The following is a 23,323-nucleotide window of genomic DNA, read 5'->3' as shown; positions in this document are numbered from 1 at the left end:
GTGACCGAGCGACCCGCCATAAAACGGGCGCTGGCACGCCGCGAAGGGTTCATCGAGAGAACGTTCGCCGCTGGCAGGGACGCGAGCTACTTTCGGTTCAGTTTCCCCGTACGCTGGCTACCGACGGCTTCGTTCGTTCCTGTTTCTGGTGACTCTTGGTGCTTGTTGAACCCCCCTGCGGTTGCGCGCTGCTTCATCTGTTGCATCGGCGTTTCGTCGGCGGGACACGTTTGTACGCGTTGCACTTGGACATCCCCGCCGATCATCCCACGCCACGTGCTTCTAACGACGAGGATCTCGCCGGAACGTCCGTCATCCATGCCTCTGGCAACAGCCGTGGCAATGACCCGCAAGAGCAGTGGACTGTCTCCGATCCGCGTCATGGTCATGGGAAGCCGGAGCGTGGGGAAATCAGGTCAGTGAAGCCTCTCGCTCTTTCGTTGATTTAGGCTGAGTTTGCCAAAGCGAAACTGTCGTTGCATTGATTTTCTCTCGAGTGTGCAGCAGGTTAAAGTTTAATGTCTTGAGAGTAAAGCGCCCTAATGGAGTCGTGAGAATATTCAGGGATAAGATCGGGCTTCATCTTTACTCGTGCATTTGGCGTTAAGTTTATATATGTGCGCTTGAGTACGGTACGTGATCGATAAGGTTCGTATGCGTTGCAGGAGAGCATATGAAACATCCTTAACTGATCGTGGTCTAAGCACAATGATATGGCCACACCTGCAGGTCTCACAGCATCTTGGGGATTCTAGGTTAACTCAAGTCAAAATATAAAATCGCAGTTCGTCTTGCTTTCTTGCTTTGAATTTGAAGCTTTAGTTGGCAGTTTTGTTCTAGACTCATCATTCCCATCAGCGACTGCGTATAAACCGTAAGTTTTCGTATTCAAACTAGCCCAAAGAAAAGCAGGTGTTCAACCATTTTTGAGTATTGTTAAAACTCAAACACGGTGCTTTAATCCACAGGTCAGTAAGTAGTAAGACTGCTGCGCATGAATATGCGGCCTCGATTGCTTTACGAGTCTTTGGTTACGTTTCTGTGGCACAGCAATTTCTAGACTAGAATGTAGCTTCGCGTACGTGATTTATACAAAATGAGCAGGTCTCCAATTAACATCTGAAGTTTCATATTTCGATGGAACTAAACGCTGCCTATGGTTTTGTACTCTGCATTTCTATAATGCTTCTGGCTTGCTGCTGCAGTGCATTGCTGCAAAATGCAAACACAGACATTATGAAGACAAAAAGTTGTTGAACTTAACCATAAAGTATCTGGTTGGGCTGGCCTTCACAGCGTATGTGAGAGGCAGAAACAGAAAGGTGTGGAAGAGTGAGAGAAAAAAAAGGAAGTTTCCTGAACATATAAAGCGGAATGAAAGTCTCACGTGGTGGAAAACACCCACACGGGACTGCTATAGTCTTCAAGAAAGAAAAACGCAATGGCATGCAGCATGGGGGGTGGGGGGGGGGGGGTGCAACTCCAGAACAGCATGTAAACAGCAGCGTTCGGAGTTCAGTTCCTGACAGCTGGGCACTCTCTTTAAAAATTGTTGGGGCCGTGCCCAGACGGCAGGTGAAGAAAAGACCGCCATGGGCAGCTGTCGTCCATGTGTTGTGCCAGCTGTTCCAGCCAAGGCGCGTGGCAAGACGCGTGTCGCCTTTAGCAGAAGACGCCGTGACCTCCGCGGCAGACGGTCTTGCAGAATGCCGAACACCACCTGGTGATCGCTGTCGATAAGGGAAGGGGGGAATCACGGGGAGGGGGGGGGCAGTTCCTCGTGTTTGGGCACTCCGCTGCTTCTTCCACTTCTTCCGCCCCACATCTCCTCTCTTGCGTATTTGTTGGGCTCCCGGAGCGGCCGTTAAAAAGCGAAAAGGAAAAGAAAGAGGCGCACCGGCTGTTTTTCCGCCACAGTGCCCCTCTCCCCTCCCGGCGGCCCTCCAGAGGGTGCTCAAATGGAGTGAGGAGAAGAAGAGGGAAGGTGTATTGCAGACTGATTGTTGGTTCCCCTAACGTGGGAGAGGGGGATAGGTGGATCAGAGGGAGAGCGGGAACCTGCACTCGAGCGGCGTGCTGGGGCGGCGAAACTGGGGTTTCTTCTGCAACCCCCACGGCGGCCGCCCTGTTTTCGCAGCTCTGTTGCTGTTTGTCCCGCTGCAGCCTCCGGCTCTTCGCCCCCTCGAAGGTGTTTGTTTCGTTTCGGGTGCTGCCGACTGCGGAGGTTTAAAGAGCGTGCCTCCCTGGTGCCTCCGTCTCATCCCCTCCTCCTCTGCGCACGCGAGAACTGGCAGGTACCTTAAACCTCGCCGTCTAATACGATGCTGCGGACGCTTTCACGACGCCCTCTCTCTCTCTCTCTATCTCTCTCTCCGCTCCCGGTCTACATTCTCCAGGGGCGCTTGTTTGGCCGGCCCCGCACGTGTTTTCAAGCAGAGGTTTGCCGCGCTAGCTCGTGCTTTTTGAACGCTGCGTGGCCAATTTCCGACCAGCTCCCTCGTCTACTTTTTTCCCTTCTGTTCGCGATTCTTTCTCGTTCTTTATTTTTTCGCTTTCTGTTCAGCCCCATTAAAAGAAAGAAAGGTAAACGAAAAGAATCACGCTGGCGAGGCAAGAGAAAGTGTTCGCGCTCCGAGCTAGCATCTGACTGTTGTGGATGGAATGGGCAGCGGTTGTCCTTGGAACGCAGGTCATTGTGTGCGCGAATCGTCGAGTCATGCGAATCGAATCCCACTTGCCGGTGACCGGCGGAGCATGACGCAAAAATCGTGCGCATTCTTCATCTTCGATCCGCAACGAAAGCAGCAGGCGAACGTCGCTATGCGATCGCGATCGCTAGGCGACTGGTTGAAATTGAGGATTTCGTTTTTTTTTCCTGTTCTACTGGTTTCGGAATCTTCCTTGTTTTTTTTCTCGAATCTCTCCTGTTGAACACCGCAGACGGCTCTTGGAATCTCAGCTGCTAGCTTTTTCCATGTCTTCAATAAGAGATATATGGGGTGGTTTCTGTACCAATGGGACGACATCCGAGTTACTTTTTGTTTATTAGCCATATTACTCTGCATATTACGAACGTACTGCACCCTCTAAAAACGTAGACGCAGCTGCCCTACAAGGAAGGATTGACAGGCGTGCATAGAGAGGGGTTGTAGCTCGTGAGCTGGAAAAATGGGATAAGTTTAAAGTATGACTGCTGGGTCATTAAGGACTTCATTTCTGTCAATGGCAGAACCTATTTTCATGTCCTACAATTGAATGTTCTGATTCTCACTGAGCTTGAGAAAGTGAAGATGAAAGGCGTTGCGAAAGCCTTGGCAGCCATGCATCAAACACAAGAAGAAGCGCTTGCCACCTATTGGAATCGCTCGCTCTGTTTGAACGCAAACGCTCGGCAGGCTGATCAGTTCACCGAGCCGCACTCGCCACCCAGGATGCTGCCATTCGTCAAGCTCATACGGCGGCAATAACCTGTGGCCAACTCTGCCCGGCGATACCGCCTCACAGAACCGACCAAGGAAAGGGCGGCTTTCCGGAAATTACAGAGCCGCGGGAGATGGACCGCTTTTCGCAACCACACGTCAAGTGGCCCCCCGCTTTTTTGACGAGCGGCACCGTGTTGTGATAACAGGCCGATGATCTCGGCACTTCGCCGAACCCAGGCCTGTTTCGCGCCCATATAGGCATCCACTGGGAAGAATGCTTGAACTGGTGAGGGGCAGCCGAAAATTAGCAGCATCATTTTCAGTGTTCCGATATCTTGCACGGCATACTACTTTGACGTTGACGAAGAGTAATAGCAAAAGGAAACTGCTCATGGGTGATTTTCTTTGGCATTGTCATCCGGTATTCTGCTGTGTTTAACGCGAAGAAAAAAGACAGGAAACAGAGACAGACAAGCACCAACTACAAGCTGCTTGTAAGACACAGTTTATTACTGTGTTTCCAGACAAATGTGAAGTGGGCTTACCACGGCGCGGGGTGCATAAGCTCTAGATGACAGTTCAATAGCCAGCCGTCCCATAGAATCAGCGGCGTTTCTCCAAACACGCTGTTCTCTCTGTGAAAATATTCAGAAGGATAGCGGAAGGTTTTGCATGCTTGAATGCTCCTAGAAAATACAATGAGCCAACAAAAGGTCCTAAAAGCTATCATGTGAAGCTACCAGGCGTGCTCAAGGACGTCGTTGAGCCTCACCAGGTGTCGTGCTCCACTGGAAACCAGTCCCACTGCGGTCTACAAGTTAACATGGCCGAACGCCCAGCGCACAGGCTCGTCAGCCTGGCACCCAACTGTCGGCGGTGGCTTCCGACCTTGAGGTAGACGGCATCGCGTTTCATACGAGCGAATTAAATGATCCATCACGGCCGAGGATCCGGCCACGGCTGTCTTCGCGCCGCTCCCATGCGAACTTGCAGGAGTGATTGGGGAGCCGGCAGGAGACGTGATACCCAGAGGGCCGTGACGTGGAAGCCGTCATCACGTCAGCGTTTTGTGGTCCACAAAGCACGGCGCTTCTCTCAGGCTTACGAAGTATGGGGCTGTGGCCAGCGCTTCGTGGGAATGCAGGAGTGAGTTGAGGTGGGGTGGCATCCGGCGGCTCAGCAAGGGCTGCTACCTGGTGGAGAACGGGCGCAGCTTTCCCTGGTTTCTCAAGGCCACGGAATTCTTACCGAAGTGACTAGGGCGAAATCTGACGCAACATTTCTTCAGCTCTCGTGAAAATCACAGCCAGCACATATATTTTTTTAAGATCTAGCTTGGATTTTCTTGTGAGACATGTTGTAACTTCTGTTACCGTTTTTAAAGTACTAGTATGGTGCGTGCTGGTCTCGTAATGTTTAATTAGTGATGTCAGATGTTTAGTCTACTATGGCATCACTCTACGCTGTGATTTTCAGCGCTTAATTTAATCTTAGTGTACATTTAAGCATATATGTAACTAAATCTAGACGATAGCTGAGTGGTAGTCTTAACGACAGACAAATATTTTTGGAGCACTTCAGAAATACTTTTTCACCTAATATCTTGAAAACACCTTAATGGTCCATTTAAGAGCCAAAACGAGGCTCACCATTGCCGTAAAGGAAACTCGCGTTGAAAACAAATTTGCTTGAGTAGGAGGTCATTCTGTACTAGAAGGTCTAAATTGGGGCAAAATTTGGGTGTTGCCCATCGTTAAATTCACGGCTGAACGAGCCATACCGGAGGAGCGCGCGGACGCTATGGCCTCAAGTCCCCCTGGTGTTGTGAGTATAAAACTCGATGGCCAAGTCTCTGTCTTCGCCTGCGATGGCAACAGTAAGCAGCGTTGACTGCAGAGGTACTAGCGTTCGTCCTCCCCTCGTGGAGTCGGTGGACGAGGAAGAAGTTCCAGCATATCCCGCTGTGATCTACACGATATTCGGTCGCCCGAAGCCCTCCGGGTCTACATCGGGACTCGCTCACTGTGTGCTGCGCTAATTCGCTGCGCTTTTGCCCGGCACCCGAGGCTGCTGAAACCCGATACGCGGAACCTACCCGCTTTGGCGCTTTGCTGCTTTTAACGCTGCTGGTTGGTCGTTTGCCTCAACGCTTGGCCCTTCGCAAGACGTCCCTGAATCCTCTTCGTGGCGCTCCTTTTGGCTTCTTATTTAAGGCCGCTGGTTTCTGCAAGATCCTTACCGAGTCCACCAAGCGTACATAACGGGCAATCGCGAATGTGGACTGGTTGCTCGGAGAAAGCTGGTCTTTCCAGCTCGCTGACCTCCTTGGTTTTGCCGCTTGTTTCCCCTGCATGTACTTTAAAAGTTGTTCTGAGCTACAGCTGCCAGTTCAGGTTCATTCGATATGAATTTCTACTGTACCGTTGTGCGGGAGTCTACCCATTTCAACACTGCAAGGACTAAGACCCTCTCCAACAATGTGTAGTCTTCCCTGCCTCGCGTAGCCAGACTACTTTGTGCCGGCGAATTTTCTAATCTCATCATAGCTGCTGATCCTCTGCACTTGTTGGCTGCGTTTTCTATCCCTCGTCAGACATTTTGTTGCTGTAATATACCACCAGTTATGGGGTGTAGTTTGACAATATCCCACCGAGATTCTGCCTTGGGTAATTGTAAAGTTTTAACGGGCAATGCTTGGGCTTGATGTGGTCCATTTAGCCACCACTTTCACTCTTTCGTACTGTGGCCAATCGCCATTGAATTTCTCTGTTTGTGACTTCACTATCTAGTTTATATATTTATGTGTTGTACTCAGTACAGTTCCATCTTGGTTGCGCAAACCGAACCATTTTGGTACCCGTGGTGTGGTTGAAATGGCGGGAAATAGAATGAAAGAGAAACAGTGAATAATTGCAATGTGATCGCGATATTTATTTTAATGACATTGTTGTTACGTTATGTTATGCGATGTTGGAAAAGCGCGCCACGTCTCATGAGTCTGTTTTCTTTTGTTCTCGTTGCAGCCGTGACAGTGCGATTCCTCACGAGACGGTTCATCAGCGAGTACAGCTCGATGAAGGACCTTCTCTACAGGCACACTGTTCTCGTGGACAACCGGACGTTAGAATTGGAGATCCTGGACACATCGAGATATCAGGTAGGCAAGAGTAGATCTTCGTTTTTAGAACGGTTGCGCTTCGAAACACGTGTATACGGACTCCCGGTACCGAATTCACAGACCTGCGCTGCAAGTCAAGCCATAACAAAGAACAGGTCGCGATATTTTGAGCGGGTGTCTATGTGGCGCGGCCAGGTCTCGCAGTTGCACGAGATACTCTTTTTGATGGAGTGGTTTGAAAGCCTCGAATGAAGCAAGTACGCATAAACAGTTGCACTGAGTGCTAAAATCTTTCGCCATACCTACTTTGCGCTTTCTAGTTTTACAGCATGCACTAAACAATAATATTGTCACCTGTAGTTCTATAACTGCTACGCGATGTTATCAAATGGAAAGAGATTATCTACTGCGGCATATTCGCAAGTCTGAAACATCCGCTGGATTGTGTGAGCATGTGGACACTACTTGCAAGGACTATTTGTGAAGTGATGTAAGATTCTGCACATAATTTAATCATGAACATTGAAGTTATTCAACTTAGAGTAGATGTAATGATAGCGTAATTCAAGCGCGTAAATATTCGAGCAATATCCATTCGTCAAAATCCCTGTCTGTAGCACTAGTTTTAAGAAATACGTCTTTAAGATCCCTTGAACAACGCATTGCTGTTCTAGTTACCGCGTATCTGAACTCCATTTTTCATTTAACACCTATGAACTTATACGACCCCAAATTGGTTGCGAGTGTGACGCTTGGCGACATACATCTCGACTGACTTTTTTTATTTCTTGTGTCTTTCATAGGAGAACAAATTTCCCGAGGACAAGATGGGCTGGGCCGACGCCCTGGTCGTTGTCTACAGCATTGAGGACCGGTGGAGCTTCGAAGAGGCCACTCTGTGCCTTCAGAAGGTCCAGCAGCTCTGCCCCTGCCTGCCCACCATCCTCGTGGCCAACAAGCGAGACCTGTCGCACGTCCGCCAGGTCGACGTGGACGACGGCCGGCAGCTTTCCCTGCAGCTCCACTGCCAGTTCTACGAGGTCTCGGCGGCGGACAGCTACGCCGGCGTTAGCATGGCCTTCCAGAGCATCCTGCGGGAGGTCCTGGCCACCAAGATCCTCCGGTCGCTGACCCCCGTCCGGCGGCGACTGACCGTCGTCACGGTCTCCAAGATGCTGGGCGCCGTGTTCGGCAAGAACGGCAAGCGCCATAAGAAGAGGCCGTCCCTGTCCTTGTAAGGAAGGACAAGCAGTGCGAGATACTACAGACTCGTTTTGTGTACATAAAATGCGGAACTCGTCGAAGGGTGTGAAGATGACGCCGTCTTGGAGTGCTTTGTGATCGGACACTTTCTTTTTTGGTTGTTGTTGCCGTTTCCTTTTTCTGCCATGGTAATGGGAACAGCCCGACACGCAGCCTGAGCGTAAACCGCCATCGTATCGGGCTTATCTCGAGAATGTGCAGCTTATGTCGAAAGTACCTGGCCCATATCGACCCTTACGGAATACATGTAGCCAGAATAGAAAGGCGCTCTCTGCAAGAGCTCTGTATTCCTATAGAGAGCGAAGGTGGCTGTATCCCTCAAGCTTCATATCATTTGGGGTGTAAAAGTGCGACGGGCTTTGAGATAACGCGCATGTACGTGGTACCTCCCTTGAGGTGGCGAGTGGCTTAGGAGCTGAGAAACAACTTGAATATTTGGTCAGGCATTAGAAGTGGGCAGTCTCGTTTTTCGCCAGGACTGCAACTGCCATACTTAAATTCCGTTCATACCAAAGTGCGCAAACTGCATTCCTGTATTCTCTTACTTTTTTGTTTCACGCCCGCCTTATTTTTCTTCTCGGAGTATAGATCAATCGATATTAATAACAGTTTGTTCTGTCTTTTCGTGTGCAAATACGTTGATTGTGAATAATGTTCGTAAGCATACAATTCGTGTGATGGCAAGACACACGAGGGACATTAATGTGGCCGAATTATTGACACCTCAATGTACTGCATCACTGGTGACAAAGAATATTCATCATTAATAGGATGGCTGCATTCAAGCATTCAAGTTTATTTTTATCCTGGCTTTGTACGGCGAAAAAATTCTAGTCGCTATAAGTTGTAGATCTTGGACAGACACGACCAATTCTCGTAGTAAATGCTGGGAACCGTTTGCACAGCAATACGCTCAACGGTAGCCGCCACATAGGTATCATCGATAACGACTCATTGTGCCAAGAATAGCAGTGCTCAATTTGTCACTGCCAGACTGTGATATACGCCAAGTGTGAAATAGGTTTTTGTTGTCTCGTTGTGTATTTTCTTTGTTTTTTTCTGTGAAACTGTGTTAAGGTCTTTGTGTTCTGCGCTGTAATGCTGCCTTCAAGACTTCAGTGTGCATAACGGTCTGTCATTATTTGCAAGTCGCAGCGAAATGTCGTGAGAAGGGAACAATGCTAAGAGACCTCTCCTTTTGTACATGTTGTTCATTTCATTATATTTGACGAATATAGGCACATAAATTATGAATCTCATGTCATGTATATTATTTATGACTTGTGTGTGCCATTGGCATGTTCTTCGTGAACAGACATCGCATTGTCACTGATATTCATGTGTATGCGCCGAGCTCATTTCGATGCTCAAAGTTCCTGTCGTCGTTGTCGCCTTGATATACTTACTCGTGATGTCGAAAATAAAAAGTCAATATAATTCTTTCTAAGAGCAGCTCTTGTTTTCCTTCGGTAGCGCTTGAAAAGCGCGGTTCTTCTCTGTAGGCTACATTTACGTCGTGGGAAAAACTTTTTTTTTCAGAGAACAGACGCCACAGAACGTGCCAACACACAACTATATGCTAGAATTAGCACCAAAATAAGGTAAACCTTACTCCTTGTTCACGCCTACATTGCATTTCCTGAAAGGAGCAACACCAGACTAGCATACTCTCTGCAATCGGCTTTGCAAGGCAGATAAATGTTCTTTTCCTTCTGAAATAATAATAATTTGAAGGAATGGTGTTTAAGTATATAATTAACACATGGTGCACGACACACTTAAAGTGTGCATAAACCAGGACAACCAAACACCACGAAATTACTGTGCACAGAGAACAACGCAATTGAAAATATTTGAAGAGAATGCTTATTTGGAAACACAATTGAACTGAGAGCTACTGGGTCTACTGAGATCGGCAAATTTTTCAGGCTCGTGGGCAGTGTATTCAATGAATTCACAATGCCACATTGCAAAGAAAACCGCGCGCAGGAATATTTGCCGTACAGGTGACATAGGTATTTCGGGATCCAATCTTCATTTTAGTAAGATGGATCCCAAACGAAAATGGGGCATTCAGCAAAGGATAGCCTAACAGGAGCATTGCGATGATCACATCGTTGGGTAGTTAAATTATATCTTAAGGTGCTCGCACGAATCCTTTCATTTATATTGAAATGAAATAAAAGATCTAGACGGTGTCACCTTATCATGGTGGTGGCTACGCAATCTCCGCATAGCGGAAACGACAATATAAAAATATATATGAAAGAAAATGAAAAGAAATGATGTCATATGGCCAGAAATCCAGAACACACAGTCCTATATACTCATGAACATATAAATGAAAAAGGCAAGGGGAAGTCGCACCACAATGACTTTGTAAACAAAGTCACAAATCCTCTTTGTTGAAGGCCTAGGTATACGCTTTTAATGAACAAGTGCGTCTCAGCGTCCACAAGTTTCGGTCACTGTCACAGTGCCGTGATACATCGAATAATTTAGTCAGCTGAAGATGTAGATAGGCTACGCTACGAGTAGAGCCTCTACTCTAGGAATACAGACTGTTGGTTGGCCGGTCACAGTGAATGTAGGTGATACCTCTCTAGTTTGTCCAAGTTCTCCCTGGAATGTTTTGTTAGTCAGTGAGCACCCAAAGGAATGAAACAGCGGGCCCGTACAGCAGTGTAGTATCCCGAAGCGGTGTTATTGCGTAACGTGAGAGAGATAAAAAAGGCAGTTAGCCTGGAATGCTTGGATTTCGCCCAAGTACAACGGCTGACACACCATAGTTCTGGTAAAGGTGAATGTTTTCATCTCAGTAGATTCGTAATATTTCTCCACTTTCTCAGTCTTAGGGACACTCGGAGTAAGAAATCTGAAAATTTGGACTGGAACGGTCACCACGTGTGGCATCTAGTGTGCCCATCGCTACGTACTGCTCTGCTGTCTATTTAAAGCAGTGTACGTAAAAACTATGCATCCTGCCACAAACTTCAACGGGAAAGATGTCTTCTCAAAGGACTGTGCGTGTGCGGGCCTGCACGCAAAAGGCACCGCGGACCCGGACGCATCACTCCTCTTCTAAATGCTTTCGAGAAGAAAGCGGATGCCACATCTGCGTCCACGCATGAAGTCCGAACGCCAGCTCGCGGTCTCTTTCAAAGTGCATTTCTCGAGACTTCAAAGGCTCAAACCGACGCCCGGTTGGAGGAAGGAGGTGCACGAGATATGCGCGCGAAACATTACAGTGAGCTCCATCGCCACAGCTCCCTGAGGAGCCCTCCCCCCCCCCCCCCCCCCCCGCGATACGACGCTGACACTTAGTCGGGAATTCGTGCCTTTTTGTCAGCCTCTTTGACATAGACTCTCTGTGTTTTTTCTGTCAAAATAAACATTCATTCATTCATTCATTCATTCATTCATTCATTCATTCATTCATTCATTCATTCATTCATTCATTCATTCATGTGCGGTCTGTGGCGCGCCCGTGAACGGCGGCCGTCGAGGGACACAACCTTGGCTCGGATGCAAATGACCAACATGCGAGAGAGCGAGGTCGCCTGACCTGCTCGAAGGGGGGGTCGTTGGCCGCATTGCGCGAACATCAGCGGCCTGAGCTGGCGTTGCTCCAAGTAGGGTCAGCTGCGCTTTGTTATGGCTGCATGACCGCCGATGCTTCCCTTCCTTCCTCCCCCCCACTCTCCCACCCCCCACCAAGCTGGCGGTATTCGTGTCATGCCGGGGTTTTAGAGGACTCCAGTCACAATTGGTGTTCCTGTCGGTGCTGTTATTGCACTTGAATCGCAGTGCTAGTTCGAAGAGAGAACCACATACTGCTATGTTCTTCAACAGAGTTACACAACTGAAAGCCTCCAGATATCGTACGAATAGAGTTCATATTTTGAAGAATGCTAACACATTCACATCGGCTCAATTCAGTAACAAGCACACGAAGCTAAGAGACAGTGAAGCCAGGGAAAGCATATCGGACATGAATTTCTAGAAATTTATTTGCTCAAGGAAAAATGGAGAGAAACGTTACAATGAGCAGAGAATTCGTGCTTTGAAGGAGAATGAACAGAGCATAGAGGTTAGATATGTAGGTAATTCCAGCCGCGGTTGCTAAGTTGCTATGATGTCGGGCTGCTAAGCACGAGGTCGCGGGATCGAATCTCGGCCACGGCGGCCGCATTTCGATGGGGGCGAAATGCGAAGACACCCGTGTACTTAGATTTAGGTGCACGCTAAAGAACCCCATTTGGTGCAAATTTCTGGAGTCCCCCGCTACAGCACGCCTTACAATGAGATCGTGGTTTTGGGACGTAAAACTCCATAATTTAATTTATTATTTAGTTAAGAATCACGTGAAGCCATAGGATAACAAATTAAGCCAAGAAATGAACGCGATAAAGAAGATTATTGAAATTGTCCTCACAATATAGTTTAACGGAAAGGTTGAATTTGCGATAACATGAGCATGGCTGATCTAAAAAAAAATTTAACTAGCAGTGCCACAAATCCCGCTGGTATACTCTGCCAGCCAAGATGCAATGCCGGCTCAACTCTCAACAGCATTGCTACCTGTGTTTGTTCGGTACAACGTTCAATGCGACCCCTGGAAAGTTCAAGCAGCGTTAGCGAAATGCTTCCTTCACCGCGCAACAGACCAGTAAGTTTAGCAAGCCAAAGTAAAGAGAGTCAGAGAGGCTGTAAACAAATAAAAAGCAATAGGAGGTCCCATTTCAGTTTGAGATCTTGGGACTTCCTCCAGTAAATATATACATATTATGTAATTATCTGCGTTTCTTGACATAAACTGAGTCTAATTCTGAATATACGATCGCTAAACGCACACTAAAGACCTATTTCAAGTTAAGCTGCACTGGTAACCATTTCCAACGCTAACAATTCCAACACTCTCACCCGTAAGGGGGACCTTGAAATCGGTGATATACCGATTGAAATTTGCTTTTCTCTTTGTTGACCTTTGCTCACACGTAACGATGAGCTCTGCAACACAGGAAGCGGAAATTTCATGAAGTAAACATAGCAACACAGACACAATATCAGACACAATATCCATGACACCACGTTGGCGTGCGGGCACGAAATTCCCGTAGCGGAAGCGTTTGTTTCTTCTCTGGCTGCATTCCCTCCAAATTTAAGAGGAGAAAAAAGAAAGAAACACTGAGCACTGAAAGAATACTCCAGATGTATAAAAATCTTATCGTGTGTTGCTTGTTTATATCCCTTGAACGCATTAGCCGGTAGTTAGTTACGCGAAGGAAAAAGAGGCGGTGCCAGTGTTAATGAAAGAGCCATTCTACGATCGCCAACATCGGCGCAACGTGGAAACAGGAATAGACGGCTACGCTCCCGAGTCGCTGCGTTCCGTGCCAGACGGTCAATGGGGTGCCTGTTTATTTGGGGGGGGGGGGGGCGAGGGGGGGGGGCGCTTTCCAAGGAGGGGGAAAGGAATCCGCTCCGTGGCACGGTCGTTGGCGCTGATAAATATTTGGCCCGCTCGGACTAAGCCGCTCCGCAGTGGGCCCGCCGGGGCGTGCCTGGAAGAGGCCCGGCGCGATGATGAACGAGAGACGTTGTGCCGCGGAGGCTGCAGCCGCCCCCCACCCCCCCTGGCGGCCACTCGGTTCCGGCGAAGGTGAACGCGGCCCCTTTCTTAACACCGCGGGCAGGAGAAATGCGCACCCACTCAAGTACAGGAAGTGGAAGAACTGCCGCGTCTGTTTGTGCGCGAGCTGCGCGCTTAAACGTGATGAGCGGGAAAACGGCTGCACTATATATGGGTAAACGCGCCGCAGGCTCCTATAGGTGACGTCAGCCTTGGCTCGTGGGTGGATCGGGTGTGTTGAACTGTTGCGCCGCCTTGCTCTCGTTAGCGGCATTTCAGCTTGAAATACCTTCTAAGAGCGATTGTGCATCTTGTTCCGCTGTAAAAAGTGTCACTTGATTGTGGAGCACCTGCGAATTTCTTAATTCGAAGCATTTTGTGCGAACTTCACGCGCTTTTAGCGTTTGTGTCTGTCTGTCTGTCCGTCCGTCCGTCCGTCCGTCCGTCCGTCCGTCCGTCCGTCCGTCCGTCCGTCTGTCTGTCTGTCTGTCTGTCTGTCTGTCTGTCTGTCTGTCTGTCTGTCTGTCTGTCTGTCTGTCTGTCTGTCTGTCCGTCTGTCCGTCTGTCCGTCTGTCCGTCTGTCCGTCTGTCCGTCTGTCCGTCTGTCCGTCTGTCCGTCTGTCCGTCTGTCTGTCTGTCTGTCTGTCTGTCTGTCTGTCTGTCTGTCTGTCTGTCTGTCTGTCTGTCTGTCTGTCTGTCTGTCTGTCTGTCTGTCTGTCTGTCTGTCTGTCTGTCTGTCTGTCTGTCTGTCTGTCTGTCTGTCTGTCTGTCTGTCTGTCTGTCTGTCTGTCTGTCTGTCTGTCTGTCTGTCTGTCTGTCTGTCTGTCTGTCTGTCTGTCTGTCTGTCTGTCTGTCTGTCTGTCTGTCTGTCCGTCCGTCCGTCCGTCCGTCCGTCCGTCCGTCCGTCCGTCCGTCCGTCCGTCCGTCCGTCCGTCCGTCCGTCCGTCCGTCCGTCCGTCCGTCCGTCCGTTACCTTACTAATTACATCGCTAATTTTTCCCCTTAGTGAACATGTTCCAACCACAGAGCTGAAGACAAGCAGTAACGAAATAATATAAAAGAAAATAAATTGCGGGGTTACCCTCATTTCTCAGAAATATGTTGTGAAATTTTCGAATGTTTCATTTAACACCTATGTAAGATCATCAATCAAAATTATCAACACCACGTCACCATCACCAGCACCATCAAAATCATCATCACCATGTAAAAAGAAAGCCTTGCTGCTGTTGCAGCTCGAGGTGGCGTTTGGGCCAAGAATCCACCAAGCCCATTGGTGAGTACGTCCGGTGGTAGGAATGAAGGAAAATTGGTTATTTTACAATATTTACACTGACTCCGCATACGGAAGCCCACTCGATGTAGGAGCGTATTAAACACCCTAGTTCATATCCGGACACGTTAGCACAACCCCTCAATACCCCAAAAGTCTCCGCTTTTAATACCGTCCTCTTCCCCAGGATACTAAACTAGGGAATCTGGTGACTATATCGCAGCCAATCACAATTGTGGAATCGGTCGGCCCCCTATAATCCCTATAATCCCCTATAATCGGCCCCCTATAATAACGCACCGATCCGCCACTCTCCGCCTGCTACACTGCACCTTCTCCCCCACATATCGTGCAAGCGCGTAGCAATCTCGAAATCTTAGGTCGAAGCGGTACACACGGTAGTCTTCGACGTCGCCCTATCATCAATTAGTTCAGCTTGTCAGGGTCAGGTTCCTATAGAGGGGCCCTTTCTTCACCCGTCAACAGTCGGTGTCAAAACTGCGTCGACTTATGGATAGGCGATGATGAATTGGCCCAGGGTTTCTTGGCGGAAACATCCGAGGCAACCCCCGTGTTGAGACGTAACATTACCTTGTCGGTGCTGAACCAATGAAGACATCATTAGCCCTGTCAATATGTCCCAAGTAAAGCCTTCCGCACCGAACATCGCTGCCGCATTAAGTATTGTGGATATAACAAACAGGTGACTTCATTTTTTTCTGAAGTCCAACCATGCGAGCTAGCTTAAACGCAGGGCGAAAACACCGAAGCTACTAGAACCAAAAAGTTTGCCTAGATGATGCTCTTTAAATGCCATTTTTCTCTCATATGATTATTGTGTGGTATTAACTGCCGAGTGAAGTTATTGCTAGTGCGTCTGATTAGCAATTTTTCCTTTTTTTATGGCTCTATGATGTATGTGCCTATCGCATTGACATGCTCAGTTTTGTTCCTATTATCATTGATGTGGTTTCTCCATACAATAAATTTCTGTATTGTGACAATTTTCTCTCTTGTAATGCTTAATGACGCTGCAGGTACATTACATAAATAAATAAATTAATTTTAAATATAGATAAACAAGTTCATTATAATATAAATATAATAAATTAATTAGGCTATACATAAATAAATAGCTGTATTAGAGTTTACAGAAGCCAAACAGACAATACAAATCAATCGATGTAGCTCAAAGCGGAGAAGCTTCAACTAGTCTTTATAATACAATCGCGCGGACGAAACGTACAGTAAAAGTCGCTGCGCAAGGAGCACGCAAAAACCATATATCTGCATATTTTCATGGTCATACATGATCACGAATTCTGCTCTTGCAAACAAGCGATTTATATGGTTGAAGATCGTCTTTCTTTCTTAGTTTTCTAGCAGGGCGCAGATGCGGTGCCGATGCAGAAGTCATTGTTTCATTATATAATAAGGTTCGAGCATTTACAATTGGGCTTACGTATTAAAAGTCACTGTAAACTACACTTCGAGATGCTCAGGCGCTGTCCAGCTATTCAGCATGATTCCGCTATGGCCAGACGTATTCAGCTAATACATGTACTAGATTTAAGGTAATCACCCTTGGGGTAAAGTGAACAGTGAGGGTGGATCCTCAATGTGAGATTCCAGCACCCTCAAGTTTCGAGCCGGAGTTCAATGCATTCCTTATATTGGCTCTGACAAGCATGGCAGCTCGTACATCCGGGGCCTTCCAGTGTCGGTGACCTGTTAGCGCTGCAGCAAACTGTCTATCGAATGGAACCGAGCACAACACATTCTTCGGCGTCACCCGCATGGCTGCTTGACAGACAGCAGGAAATGGAGAAATTTCCCAAAATATCCCTTATGTATGCTAACACATCGAGGCAAGTACGGGAGTTTGTTTATTCCCAAGGGCTCGATGTTGGCGTGGGGAACGAACATACCAAGCAATAAGTGCAATATGCAAAAGAAAACAAAAAGGATTGGCTGAGGAGCGTCACATAAGAAGTCTGTATACCGTTAGTAAATATTTGTACAGCTCGGCACATATACTGTCAGATATCCTTCACTGCCGGTTGTAGTGTTTCGGGCTGTTCGGGCACTGCCGTATGCGTGGATCAAACAGGAGTAGAGGCAGTGGCTCAAGAATCTGCTCTCTTGGCACACACGGAACTAGAGGAAAGGCCTCGCGAGAAATGCAGTGACAGTTGGGGATCGATCTTAACGCCAGTGCGTAAGGCCATGAACGCCGCGAAAGCAAACGGGCTGACGCAGTCCCGTTTTAAGGAGAGCAGAGTTCGGTCGTTCTACGGCGACATAACGGAAATGTCGCGCTTGAGGTGGCTGTGGCAGTGGAACGCCGAAAACCCACCGATCCCAGCAGCGGTGCCACTTTGGCACGGCCCTCGGGACAAGCTCGAGTGTCGCGGGAGCTCGCGGAGCATGGCGTCGGCGTCCGACTGGGACGCCTCTCGGGACATCGGGGCAATCTCGGCATCGGTGGGTGCCTGTCCAAGGGAGGTATTCTGTAAGAGTCCACCTACCGGACATGTCCATTTCGTCTGCTGTTAAAGTTCTGACTGTTCTGGGTATGACTCCACCTAGTGGACATGTTCATTTCGTCTGCTATTGAAGTTATGGAGAGAAACTGGCCACCCTGTATACGCAATGCCTCGTAACCTCGAGCGTACCGCAATCTTGGAAGAACGCTAACATAATCCTAATCCATAAGAAAGGGGAGGCCAAAGACTTGAAAAATTATAGACCAATCAGCTTACTGTCCGTTGCCTACAAACTATTCACTAAGGTAATCGCAAATAGAATCAGGAACACCTTAGACTTCTGTCAAGCAAAGGACCAGGCAGGATTCCGTAAAGGCTACTCAACAATAGATCATATTCACACTATCAATCAGGTGATAGAGAAACGTGCGGAATATAACCAACCCCTATATAGAGCTTTCATTGATTACGAGAAAGCGTTTGATTCTGTCGAAACCTCAGCAGTCATGGAGGCATTACGGAATCAGGGTGTAGACGAGCCGTATGTAAAAATACTGAAAGATATCTATAGCGGCTCCACAGCCACCGTAGTCCTCCATAAAGAAAGCAACAAAATCCCAATAAAGAAAGGCTTCAGACAGGGAGATACGATCTCTCCAATGCTATTCACCGCGTGTTTACAGGAGGTATTCAGAGACCTGGATTGGGAAGAATTGGGGATAAAAGTTAATGGAGAATACCTTAGTAACTTGCGATTCGCTGATCATATTGCCTTGCTTAGTAACTCAGGGGACCAATTGCAATGCCTGCTCACTGACCTGGAGAGGCAAAGCAGAAGAATGGGTCTAAAAATTAATCTGCAGAAAACTAAAGTTATGCTTAACAGTCTCGGAAGAGAACAACAATTTACAATAGGCAGGGAGGCACTGGATGTAGTAAGGGAATACATCTACTTAGGGCAGGTAGTGACGGCAGATCCGGATCATGAGACAGAAATAATCAGAAGAATAATAATGGGCTGGGGTGCGTTTGGCAGGCATTCTCAAATCATGAACAGCAGGTTGCCACTATCCCTCAAAAGGAAAGTGTATAACAGCTGTGTGTTACCAGTACTCACATATGGGGCAGAAACCTGGAGGCTTACGAAAAGGGTTCTGCTTAAATTGAGGACAACGCAACGAGCTATGGAAAGAAGAATGATAGGTGTAACGTTAAGGGATAAGAAAAGAGCAGATTGGGTGAGGGAACAAACGCGAGTTAATGACATCTTAGTTGAAATCAAGAAAAAGAAATGGGTATGGGCAGGACATGTAATGAGGAGGGAGGATAACCGATGGTCATTAAGGGTTACGGACTGGATCCCAAGGGAAGGGAAGCGTAGCAGAGGGCGGCAGAAAGTTAGGTGGGCTGATGAGATTAAGAAGTTTGCAGGGACGGCATGGCCACAATTAGCACATGACCGGGGTTGTTGGAGAAGTATCGGAGAGGCTTTTGCCCTGCAGTGGGCGTAACCAGGCTGATGATGATGATGATTGAAGTTCTGACTATCTAGAGGAGGTATTCTGTATTCTGTACTTGTGGACATGTTCATTTTGTCTGCTGCTGAAGTTCTGACTATCCAGGAAAGGTATTCTGTAACAGTCCACCTATGGACATGATCATTTCGTCTGCTGTTGAAGTTCCGATTGGCTGGGCTGGCCTGTGCGTCCGCAGCAGCAAGGCTCCACAGCCAATCGGCACTTCAACAGCAGACGAAATGGACATGTCCACCGTATGTCATCCGTGTGGCGTTAAATAAAGATATTTAATTGTGTTATTGTATAGGTAAATTCCCTCCTCTGCACTGCCTCTGTGCTAGTACAGATGACGACGCTGAAGCCCCAAAATGTCGTCCGTCTTCATCTGCGAATTGCAATTTCATCGTGTGGTTGGCTGTCTAATCAAAACAGATGTTAAAAAAATTTGCGATGACGCTTAAGTTTCGTCTTTAAGAACGCAACGCCCCCGATAGCATTCAAAGATCTCTGACAGTTTCTCACGCTTCCCGGCAACTGTAGCTTATGTAACCGCAATGTTTTTCGGGAAACGTTAGCCCCGAACGCTAGGCATGAAGGCATAGCGTTGGTAGCGACACCGACACTGGATTTTCTGCAACACGGGGCTCTTTACGCTTTCGCGTTAAAAGGAGCTCTGCTTTTACGCATTCAATGGAAATATCGCATTTAGGCCTCACGACAGGAGGTATGCGGCAAGACAACTATCGTTTCGCTGGAAGCAATTGTTTGCCGGCGAACCTGATATACGCTATCGTGAAAGAACACCGTGGTTGCTCCCATTGTTCTGCAGGTTTCGTAAGCATATATAATTAATACTAAGGTTTATCTCAACATTTAACCGTGTCCCATAAACACTTTGGCCATCCTTCGAATCCTTTAAGCTAGCACTTTAATACAACCTGAAGCTGGGCTGTACAAATGTTTTCTACCAATGGCTACTGAAAGAATGTCGCCTTGTGTCAACACTAGGAGCGCAGTTGCGACCTTGTCTAAAGTACATGATGCCTGCATCACGCAGGCGCGCAACCAGGCACATATGCACGCATGCACACACGCACGCACGAGCACGCACACACACACAAACAGTCTGGCTCGCTCACTTACTCACCCAATCGCGTACAAAAATTAATGCTGAAACTCCATAGGGGTTGTCCGAGTATGCGTAAGCAAACCCCCAAATTTCAGTTGACCTACCCCTAAGTTTTAGTTGGTCTACCCCGAAATTGAGGTTAGCTAACCGTCAAACTTATGTTGGCCCACCCCTAAAATTCAAGTTGGCACACCTGCAAGTTTAAGTTGGTCTTCACAAAATTTGATTTGGCTCACCCCCAAAGTTCAAGTTGTCCCAACCCCAACGTTCAAGTTGAGCCACCCCCAAATTGAGGTTGGCGCACCCGCAAATATTAAATTGTCCCACCTCCTAATTTGTATTTCAGGTTGGCCCACCCTAAATTTAATTTGGCCCACCCCAAAGTTAGGTTAGCCCTCCCCCAAATTTCGAGTTGACCCATCCTAAACTTTCACTTGGCCGACCTCCAAATTTTAAGTTGACCCAACCTCAGCCTTCACCCCCCCCCCCCACTTGGCTTACCGCTACTATAAGCTTCCATGAATTTTCTAAGGAGCGCTATGCATCTGTATGAGTATTCTGTCGTTACCTACCTTATTTTTGTTTCAATTGTTCCTTATCGCTTATGAAGCTACTAGTAATCTATATTTACACTATTTTAATGATTAAATGCCCTAACTTTGCAAATTACGTCCTTTTTGGGGATACAAAGCATTACACTTTTCGCGTGACAGGGCTCAATGAATGATAAAGCATTAATACCAATTGTGAATGGCGGTTTGAAATATGCCCACTGCATAGAGATTATTTTTGATTTAGAATGTTAATGTTTTTTTCTAAAAGGTGATCCAGAACTGCAAAATAAAAGAAAAATATGACAACCATTCCACTCTGCGAAGCTGGAATGGGAACGAAAGCTGACGACAGTCAGAGCTCTCAAATGAAAGGCCAAGTGATTTCGCTGCCATTCCATATTCACACAGTGGAATGGTTGTCACTTGTTCGTTCAGCATCGAGGGAACGTTCTTCTTCGATGGTCGTTTCGCGCCGGCGACGTTTACATTCTCATTCCTGTTTCCTTCGGCACTCCTCGTACGCATGTGGTTCTTCGGGTGCACGAACTATACGTGTCTGCCACATCGATAACGCAGCTGTTTTTAGCGCCGATACTTCTCCTGCTTATACACTGCGATAGCCTTGACGTCACGCTATTGTTCACGTCGAGCCTTCTAATCTGCTCCGCATTTTGACATCGGCGCGGCCGCACTGCAGCCGTATGGGTTTGTTAGAAATGACTGAGTCTGTTTCTGTTGCTGGGCGCCGAAAAATCTGCGGAAGGTTATTCACATACAGCTTTCGCTGTAAAATGGTAAGCAACCCCAATCTTTTACTTTGGTGTCTGTTAGTGGCACTTGCACTTCGGCTTTCTAGGCATGCTAATTGACAGCATTTCTTCATTTCACGTGTACATGCATATAAAGTTGGCGCATACAGAAATCACTGGTAGGCAAATCAAAGTTGGCCCCGAGCTGAAGGAAGAGTGAGCGATTAGCTTGATCTCCGGGGTCAAACAGCGTGCGGTGTTTCATCTCAGAGACAATTGCGTGGGGTTTATTTCGACTAGCCCATTCAAAATCACGTGAAAACCAAAATACTCTCATTCTCAAATATCGGAACAGATATGAATGTTTTTTTTATTTGAGAAGGACAGCGAAATTCCTGGCATAGTAGGAATCATAATTTTGATTTCGGGCGTAATTTTGTACGAATATTTCAAAGCGATTGACAAGTTTCAAAATAATTGAAGCGCAAGGTTTACAGCGCTGCACCAATGCTCTCATAACTGAGGCGAAGGCAAGAGCAGCTACGCCATGACAGACTACATGACCACACGCAATCACCTTCGTAAGGGAAAAGGCATGCGTGTCCATCCTCCCTATTGGCATTCGAAGGACTCCAGACAATCTGGATAATGTACCGCTTTAAGGAAATGACGTCATTCGAGGACGAGGTCCGACAAAGGGCTTACGTCAGAGAAACTTCATTCGTTACTGGCTTTCCGTGCGAAACTTCCATATTAAGCCATACTTAGCTGCTTTCTCCTCCCAAACTTCCCCAAGTAGGCCTAGAGCCAGCATTTAAGTTTATCTCTTCATACTTACCCGTATTTTTCACTTGCACTCATAACAAGTTCCTTATGGTTACACTCACGACCACGATGGCGATTCGAAAACAGAGCTGTGAAGCTCTCATTCAGCGCATTGCTTTCAATTTGGTTGCCTCTTTTAATGGTGTTTCCAGCAGTAATGTCCGCAAATTGGTGTGATCATGTACACGTTTTGATGATTTACGAGCACAAAGTGTTCGCCTCTATATTTACGGCATTCTGTTTCAAACTTTGTGACTCTCGTGATGAATCATGCGAAAGTCATTAGCATTGCAAAATGTTACGAATAAACGCGTTGAAAGAACTGTAGTGGACGGAGAACCGGGCTCTAATAGTACTGTTACGTAATATTTTCAAGTGCACGAATGCAGTTCAGATTAATCCTCACCGTTCTGCGGAGGCGGTCTTTTTGCTATAATTTAATTGTCTGTAAATAACTTCATTTCCATTCCTAGTGAAAGAAAACTGGATATGCGATTACAATAACTGCTGGCGGGTTCTTTCTTTATCTTCATCTGCGTTAGAATTGCTCTCCTGGTTATATTCATCATATTCTTTTTTCTCTGTTCTCGTTTCCTTTTCTCTTTACCTTAACGCCTAGTAGCTCGCTAAAACACAATAATTCAGGCAGACCTCTCAGCTTTTCCATTATGATGAATCTCCCTACACTGCCCCGATAGCGGGAATTTCGCAATTGTCGATCCCAGCGCTGATACTTCAGCGACTCTAACTGCGTGACAAGACAGACATTCCCGTCTTGCCACGCCGTTCGTATCAATCAGTCCGTGCTAGCTAGTCCACCGATCAAAACTCACACTTCAGTGCAGGCAGGGAGACCAATCATGCGGCAGGTTTCCTCGCCATGTTTTCTAAGGTGCACGACGCAACAAGTGCGAGCTCCGACGCAACCCGCATAGATTACAAATGCGAACGGATCCGAGAAACGGCTTTTCCTCCAACGATTATCTCCTCGCCGTTAACCGTTAGGTGCCCCGAAGACACGGGCACCACCCCACGGGACTGGCCCCAGCGTTCTCTGAGTACGCAACGACTCCCCGTAATAATGCAGCCGCGCTCGGAATCAGGAGCACTGTACAAAGAGTGTGCAGAAACCAGCAGCAATGACAGGTTTGGCGTCAAGCGCTTTTATCGGCCAAGGCGCGCACCGCCAAAGGGAAGGTCGGCAGTGGTCGTCCAATTACGGCACGATGGAAGAGGTCATCGCGTCACGCCAGAGTGCCACACGCGGTGTCCCCTCTAATCGCCCCGACCTCCGCAGACCTCTAAGCGGAGAAGAAACGGAACGGAGCTATTTCTGCATTGGGATAACTCGCAGG

General features: G+C 47.5%; 2 protein-coding genes across 2 annotated transcripts in view; one reads left to right on the top strand and one right to left on the bottom strand.

The window, feature by feature from the left end:
• Positions 1 to 23,323, bottom strand: part of B9d2 (B9 domain-containing protein 2) — a 969,675-nt gene that overhangs the window by 560,847 nt on the left and 385,505 nt on the right. The window lies entirely within an intron of this gene.
• LOC135921703 (ras-related and estrogen-regulated growth inhibitor-like protein) lies at positions 45 to 9,250 on the top strand. Its single transcript, XM_065456010.1, has 3 exons — positions 45 to 415; positions 6,446 to 6,579; positions 7,344 to 9,250. Exons 1-3 carry the CDS (start codon positions 319 to 321, stop codon positions 7,776 to 7,778), a joined length of 666 nt encoding a protein of 221 aa, XP_065312082.1. The 5' UTR covers positions 45 to 318; the 3' UTR covers positions 7,779 to 9,250.

The sequence above is a fragment of the Dermacentor albipictus genome, chromosome 10 (genome assembly GCF_038994185.2).
Source record: "Dermacentor albipictus isolate Rhodes 1998 colony chromosome 10, USDA_Dalb.pri_finalv2, whole genome shotgun sequence".
NCBI lineage: Eukaryota > Metazoa > Arthropoda > Arachnida > Ixodida > Ixodidae > Dermacentor > Dermacentor albipictus.
The sequence above is the reverse complement of the archived record's forward strand: the minus strand, read 5'-3'. Positions and strand labels throughout refer to the sequence as shown.

Coding starts and splice junctions, on each gene's coding strand:
- LOC135921703 (XM_065456010.1), top strand. CDS start 319: ATGCCTCTGGCAACAGCCGTGGCAATGACCCGCAAGAGCAGTGGACTG. Junction 416..6,445: donor CCGGAGCGTGGGGAAATCAG/GTCAGTGAAGCC, acceptor TTCTCGTTGCAG/CCGTGACAGTGCGATTCCTC. Junction 6,580..7,343: donor TGGACACATCGAGATATCAG/GTAGGCAAGAGT, acceptor TGTCTTTCATAG/GAGAACAAATTTCCCGAGGA.